The sequence below is a fragment of the Periplaneta americana genome, chromosome 1 (assembly GCF_040183065.1).
Source record: "Periplaneta americana isolate PAMFEO1 chromosome 1, P.americana_PAMFEO1_priV1, whole genome shotgun sequence".
NCBI lineage: Eukaryota > Metazoa > Arthropoda > Insecta > Blattodea > Blattidae > Periplaneta > Periplaneta americana.
Window position 1 is genome coordinate 211,557,688 of NC_091117.1, and position 8,343 is coordinate 211,566,030.

Here is an 8,343-nt window from a genome sequence, read left to right on the forward strand (position 1 = left end):
TATAGTTAGTGTTCTTGTTCATGCTTATGTTATTATGTTATTTAAAATAGAAAAGAAGAAATTACAAGTTCGACAGAAGTGTCAATTCGGAGGCAATCAAAGTAAACGTAGGCAAAACAAAATATATGATGATATCGTGAAACAGTCAAGACAGGGGCTCATTAAAGAGTGGAGATTTAGAAAAAGATCCAAAAATTCAAATATTTAGGCCACCTATTAACACATCTACTATTAGGCCTATTTGTACAATTTGAAGCCGCACAACCAACCATTGAGTAAAATTAATAATACAGTTTAATGTTTAAAATTAAAATGCATCCACATGTCAGACTTTTACTTTCCGTATTATTGTTTCCGCCACACAGATGCCACATCACGTGTCACATTCTTAGTCATAACGTGGCCAACTTTGAACAAGCTTATATATAAATGCACGTTTAACATGAGTTTAACATAACAATTAATTTGTTTTTTAAAACTTTGAACATCTATTTATATTAGGCGATTGTCAGATGGCCATGACTAGACCATGATAATCACGTGACTCCAATTCGTGCCGAAGCCTGTCTTTCTCGTTAGCCACGCTTGGGATTCAACAGGGCAGATTGTTCTGCTCGGGGAATATATGCTTTACATAGAACTGTATTAGATGACTTTCTTTTGTTTAGATATTGCGAAAGTATTGATTATTGTGGAGAAATTATAAATCTAGGGAACAGATGCATTATAGGGGCCACCCATCACACATTATACGCATAAAGGGTCAGCGGAAGTAATGGTTCGATTAGCGTTTGTAGCATTCGATATTTGATAAGCATTAAATGCTACCAAATTAAAAAAATTAAATAAAAAAGTGTAAACAGTTTGTTAATACTGATGTGATTTTAGTCACTTCGTATTATATTTTTGATCCAGGGATAATATTTTTTACTATTACTGCCGTTATTTCCATTTTGAAGTAGGCTACAAGTCAACAATATACATAGGTTGGATAAAAAGTAATGGCAACACTGCTGTCACGTGACGATGGTGCGTTCGAGAGTTGCCAGCTGTATGGACATGAACAAGGACTGTTAGATGAGTTAGTGCAGCCAGCGGCGACAGTACTCTGTCAATCTACTGCAGTGTGTAGAACGTTGACTTTCATAGGGATAGTGCGAGCGCCCTAAGACCACGTTTACAAAACTAGAGCAACATTCCTGGATCAAAATTGAAGTGACACGAGGTCGTAGTGCACAAGAATATTTTCAGGGACTGCATGAAGCATATGCCGATGCAGCGTTGCCATATCGCACAGTGGCACGTTGGGTTAAAACGTTCCGGGAAGGCAGGGATGTGAAAGTGATGTTCATTGTGGCATATGACGTTGATGGGGTAATACTGCACCACGTTGTACCTCCAAGGCATACGGAAAACGCGGACTACTGGAACATCCACCGTACTCACCCGATATGATCCATGCGATTACGATCTTTTCACCAAAGTGAAAGAACCACTGCGAGGGACCCGGTACAATACCAGAGACGAACTTATCCGTGCTATAGGGCGGTCAATACGGAACATCAACAAAGATGGACGCGCTGATGGTGTACGACGCCTTCCAAACATTTGGCAAAAGGTAATAAATAAGGGGGGCGACTATATAGAAGGTACGTAAATGTTGTACCCCTGTGAATAAAGCCATGTCAGAAATATCGAACTGTTGCCATTACTTTTTATCCAACCTTAGTAGAAGTGACTGTTAATTTAGAAGTTGGCAACATATTTTATGTCGATTATGACAACAATACATATCGATAGTAGCATTCATACCATTCAACCAATAAGGAGATTGGCCCCTATAATGCATCTGTGCCAAATCTAACCTTAAAATATTTCGGTTTGGTGAACAATACGTTGCCTAAACGCATTCCCTGGTACTAAATGAGTGTGAAATGAGGGGCTTAGAACAAAAAGCAGGTAAGTGACGGAAACATTGTTTTGAGGAAATTACAGTTAAAGTTCTACATGCAATGGAATATTATACACTAGTTTGATAAAATGATGCCCATATAGCAGCACTGCACAGTGTGACCACTTATAGTCGGACCATCGGATCTGTGCCCCCGTAAGATATGCGAACTGAACCTTAATTCCTTTTCAGCCTCGACAATTCATTTCTCCCCCTGTATTCCTTTTTCTCTCTTTTCTATCCCTCTCTCTTTCTCTCCCCCACTACTCACAATTTTGAGCCTTCTTGCGGGACAGTTTATTTGCACTTGCAGTCCAGTGTTGTCAACTCAACATGAATACTGTAGCACGGAGTGATGAAAGAAATATTATTAAGCAAGTAATAGCATTTTGCATAAGTCAATCAGCGTCATTAGACCTACTTAAATCAAATTATGAATAAGTAATAATTAGTATTATAAGCAATATTCAAGAGACATGACACTGTTTGACGGAAGTTTGGCAACATCCCTATTCGGCAAGGTTCGTGGCCTGCTGTTTGACGTAGTGGGAGAGAAACGGGTGGAATGGGGTGAGTAGAGACGTTAACTTTTCCAAGGACGACGACAGCGCTGAAGGGGCATAGATCCAATGGTCCGACAATACGTGATTTTATCCCAAAGAAACATCCTTTTGGGCTATCACAACACGCACTTACCTCATTTTTTTTAATAATGTCACTTACCTGCTTTTTGTTCTAAGCCCCTCAAATGTGAAAATCATAACACAAGTTTGAACCTGGTGAAATTAGGTATTAGTCAAGAAAGTCACAACTTACATGTCAATGGTGTGTGTGCTTTTTCTTTTTTTTATTCAGACTGAGGCACGCCCTGATGACCTGGGGTGATAAGTTCAGCGGTGAGGAAGTCGATGATGCTTATGACAACTTTGAGATTGACGACAAGGGCTTCATCAACACAGCGAAGCTCATCCAGCTGCTTACAGCCTCTCCAGAGGAGGAAGAAGGTGGAGAAGGCGAGGCCGCTTAAGCGACATCCGCTGCCATGGAGAGATCATCACATTTCATCAACACACAATGTGCTACTGACAAGACACACTCGGATTCACCCCAAAAGCCAAGACTTAGAAATAAAATCAAGATTGTTTCTTGGGGTCAGTGAAATAGCTTTCTTATTTTGGAGGAAGTTATTTTTGAGACAAGAAAACTATTCCATTTTTTCTAAGGGGGTTAGTTCAGTGGGTCCATCATTCATCATTAAAGTTGGTAAACATCTTGAATGCTCATCACATCATCATCCAAAAGGTATTCTTAGGTTAAAGCACAGAGAATTCTGGAAATAAAGCAAGTGTAAAAACAATGTATGGTCGTCTTTTATGTCGTGTATAAAGACTTTCTATTTTTTTATTAGGACAAACATCATACAAAAATCTGTCTTCATATAACTATCTTTGTACTAAGTTTTGATAAGACTTGGTGAAAGGAAACCTTGTCGATCACTTGGAAAGGCGCGTAATTTTTATATTTAAAGACAATAAAAAGTCTCTTGTGCTTGCAGCAGGGCAGTCATTATTCATATCAGCAAACTTCTACTTCACTCGCATTTTCTCTCATTCATTTTAAAACATTCTCACTCATGAGTCTCATCTTACCTCTCATTACTGTCTACGCTCTTCTCTTTCCGTTTCTTCTTTCTCTTACTTTCTTGATTCTTCCTATTACATATCACATTCTTCTCAGTATCTGTCTGCTGTTCTACTTATGCTCGACCCGCTGGTTTACTGAGCATTGATCACGACGTCATTGAATAAAAAAAATCGAAATAAAGACATGGTTTTTCTTTCCTTCATCACCTTGCTTTCCTGTAACAAGCTGTGCTAGACAAGACATTGTGTTGCCAACTATAGTTTGAATACGGAAGACGTTAATTTTTTTTTCAACTTTGCTCTACAATATACCATTACGAAAGTCCAGGATAGCAGAGAGGGTTTGGAATTAAATGGGTTACATCAGCTTCTTGTCTATGCGGATGGCGTGAATATGTTAGGAGAAAATCCACAAACTATTAGGGAAAACACGGAAATCTTAGTTGAAGCAAGTAAAGAGATAGGTTTGGAAGTAAATCCCGAAAAAAAAAAATGTAACTATAGTCGCGACGCTGTTATTCCCGGCGTGACTCCTCCTCTTTGCTTACGCTTTAGGAAGTGAAGGCTCTATAAAGTCTAGGTAGGTAGTATCGTTCGCCATTTTTTGTTCTTTCGTTGCCGAACTACCAGACGAGGGATCTATTTGCCGCACCGTTAAACATCATCATGTCGTAGCTCCTATGATAATAAATCAAATGCACTGTAATTGAGCAAATATTTGAGCGGCAAATAACGTCCTCGTGTGCTTTCTGCGAACCCAACGAAAGAGCCAAAATGGCGGGCGATTATATTAAGTATTTATCGAGCCTTAGGAAATGCATCAGCGAATCACAAGTCGCACACGTTTAAGTGTAGGCGACCGGCAACGTGATTGGCTGCCGGAAATTAGAGCGACTACGACCAGAACATACTACGAAATGGAAATATAAAAATTGGAAATTTATCTTTTGAAGAGGTGGAAAAATTCAAATAACTTGGAGCAACAGTAACAAATATAAATGACACTCGGGAGGAAATTAAACGCAGAATAAATATGGGAAATGCCTGTTATTATTTGGTTGTGAAGCTTTTGTTATCTAGTCTGCTCTCAAAAAAGCTGAAAGTTTGAATTTATAAAACAGTTATATTACCGGTTGTTCTTTATAGTTGTGAAACTTGGACTCTCACTTTGAGAGAGGAACAGAGGCTAAGGCTGTTCGAGAATAAGATGCTTAGGAAAATATTTGAAGGTAAGGGGGATGAAGTTACAGGAGAATGGAGAAAGTTACAAAACGCAGAACTGTATGCATTTTAATCTTCACCGGATATAATTAGGAACATTAAATCCAGACGTTTGAGATGGGCAGGGCATGTAGCACGTATGGGCGAATCCAGAAATGCATATAGAGTGTTAGTTGGGAGACCGGAGGGAAAAAGACCTTTGAAGAGGCCGATACATAGATGGGAGGTTAATATAAAAACGGATTTTAGGGAGGTGGGATATGATGATAGAGACTAGATTAATCTTGCTCAGGATAGGGACCGATGGCGGGCTTAGGGGAGAGTCGGGTAGTATCGGACATCGGGTAATATCGGACAGTGCGTTTCTTTCATCTACCACCATATGGTAGTACCTGAATGACATGGTTACGTTTCTCTATGCGACATCACAGAAACGTAACCATGTCAATCAGGTACTATCATCGTGTGGTAGATGAAAGAAACTCACTGTCCGATATTACCCGATGTCCGATTCTACCCAACTCTCCCCTATGTGAGGACGGCAATGAACCTTCGGGTTCCTTAAAAGCCATAAGCAAGTAACGCGTTAATTTCTATCCTTTTTCCTAAGCACCTTGAAACATTTAGTGGATATACAGGGAATTTCTAGACCGAAGAAATCGTCCTAGATTGCTGTCTATCGCGGTTGGAAGGTTTCCACAGCAGGATATCACAGCACATTTGTCGCGAGTCGAACGGAACTGTTGAACACGAAGCCAAGTTACTCCTCGATTTCTTCGGTCAAGGAATTCTTTATACTTGTACCCCGTTATATCCGAGGTTTGCGAACTCCCGGAAGAGGACGGAAAATAGAAGGAAATGAGTAGCAGTAGTATTGCATTTAACAACAGTTCCAACTGAAGACGGTTTAGCATCGAAACTCAGCATGGTCGACAAATGGCCGACAAGTTTTTCGTGAGCCACCTATAAAGGACATGGTTCTTGGCTGTGCTTTGCAGCTACATCACCGGCTCCACAGATGCACGTCCCTCCCGGAAGCCATAAACAGGATTTTATCTCCCTTTAAAATCTATCGCCCTAGACCGAATTTAAACCAAAGAATTTCGGATCCAGTCGCCAGCATGGTGACATTGAGAACGACAAGAAACGGAAATACAGCCAGAAGTTCCGGTGCCACAGATGTATGGCTTTTAAGGGGAGAGGATGGTATTTGTTTTAACTTTTTTCCTATTTGGTGTAAAATATTAATTTTTTGTATGTAGAGAGCTCATAGCTGTGGCAACTCAACCAAAAAAAATTATAAAAAAAATTATTTAGGAGCCCAAATTTGAAAAAAATATACCTAATGCAGGATTGTACTAAAACCGATATATCTAAACCGTTTTTAAAGATAGATTCAAACAGTTTTTTGCAATATATTTGCTAAAGCATGTTCTACAAACTCTCTGTAACAGAATTTTGATATTAGTCCCTACGTTTGTAAAATAAACAATTAAAATTTAATAACAATTTTCTGATTTCCTTTCTTGCAAACAAACGGAAGTATTTTTAAAATTAAATCAATTAACAAAATTCTGTTATAGAGAAAAGTTCCATAATAGTCTAAAGAATGTGTGTTCTAAATTTCATGCATGTATCTTTAATAGTTCAGAAATTATATCCATTTTTGTCTGGCTATGTAGCAAAAAAAAATGAAGTTACTGGAAACCGATAAAAGCGGGCGTGTGATTTAAAAATCCATAGCGCAGGAAGTTTAAAAATAACGTCTCAACATCCGATAAGGACACAAATACGCACAAAATGTTATGCAATGCATTCCACACATATCAAAGTGTATTTTAAAGAAAAAAAAATTGAAAATTTAATTTATCGGAAACAATAAAAGTGGGCGAGTGATTTAAAAATCCATAACGCAGGAAGTTTAAAAATGGCGACTCAACATCCGATAAGGGCACAAATACCCACAAAATGTTATGCTATGCATTCCACACATATCACAGTGTATTTTAAAGATTTTTTTTTGAAAATTTACTCATTTTTCGCCAAAAAAAATACCATCCTCTCCCCTTAAATTAATCCTATCCGTGAATGAAAGGAGAATTTGCCAGCAATTATTCTCCCAGGTGAAAATTTGTTTTCTTCTTAACTAAGTCATGTACATTTCATTTAAAATAATACAATTCTGTCAGAACTAATTTTTCATTAGAAACACAATTGCACTTCAGAATGTGTCATTTGTATTTCAAATTGGCATCCCAGGGTTCTGCGGCACCTACCAATTTGAAATGCAAGTGACACATTCTGAAATAAAATTGACCAATTTTGAAATACATCTACAACAGGTGTAAACTTATAAGATATGTTCTTCTCACATTGGAAATGAAATATAATTTTCTCACTTTAACCCCTTCAGACCTGAATTTATATTAAACAAAATTGAAAAAAAAAAAAAAACTGGACACACAATCAAGCAGAAGAGGAGACGACACTAAGGGATATGCTACTGGAGCTGCATGACAGCTGTGAGAAGTACGGGCCGAAGATAAATGCCAACAGACGAAGACCATGGTCATAGGAAGAAAAATAATGAAAGTAAACGTGCGAATTCTTGCAGTAGAGTAAGTGGACGGTTTCAAATACCTGGAGTATACTATAAGCAGTAGCATGAGCTGCTGCCAGGAAGTCAGAAGGAGGATAGATATGGCAAAGGAAGGTTTTAATATAAAAAGGACCTCTGGAAAAAGAACTAAGGAAGAAATTATTGAAGTGCTTTGTGTGGAATGTGGTATTTTAGGTGAGATAAACATGGACATTACGATGAAGTGAAAAGAAGCGACTGAAAGTATTTGAAATGTGGATATGGAGAAGAATGGAGCGTGTGAAATGGACAGACAGAATAAAAAATGAAGCTGTTTTGGGAAAGAGTGAGTGAAGAAATGATGCTGAAACTGATCACAAAGAGAAAAAGGAGCTGGTTGGGTTACTGGCTGAGAAGAAATTGCCTACTGAAGGATGCGCTGGAAGGAATGGTGAACGGAAGAAAAGTTCGGGTCAGAAGAAGATAGTAGATGACAAACGACATTAAGGTATATGGATCATATGAGGAGACAAAGAGGAAGGCAGAAAATAATAAAGATTGGAGAAAGCTTGATTTTCAGTGAAAGACCTGCCCTTGGGTAAAACATTATGAATTAACTATTCATGTATATATATATATATATATATATATATATATATATATATATATATTTCTTGCACATAAAAATGAAACCGTGTCGTCAAGTTAATCTGATATGTTGAATTGCCATTCTGTACTAATGGTTATCAAATTTATGTGCCGTGATTTTCCACCTATTTCTAAATTAAGAAGTTACATTGCACTGTCCAAATAAATTAATATACGAGTATTAAAATAAAATAGGTTTACACTATGGTCACTTAGTACACCCTAAGGAGTAGTGTGCAAAGCACTGGGCACTGCTGATTTATGAAGAAAGGCAATACGTATACTGGCGGACGGATACTGAT

The 8,343-nt window shown here is 38.0% G+C and overlaps 1 protein-coding gene across 1 annotated transcript in view; it reads left to right on the top strand.

Annotated features, from left to right (window-relative positions):
- Mlc2 (myosin light chain 2) overlaps positions 1-3,308 on the top strand; it is an 18,366-nt gene extending 15,058 nt beyond the window's left edge. The window contains exon 5 of the mRNA XM_069837317.1: positions 2,807-3,308. Coding sequence (XP_069693418.1) covers positions 2,807-2,978 — 172 coding nt within the window. The 3' untranslated portion in view covers positions 2,979-3,308. The remainder of the gene's footprint in view (positions 1-2,806) is intronic.
- Positions 3,309-8,343: the final 5,035 nt, after the last annotated feature.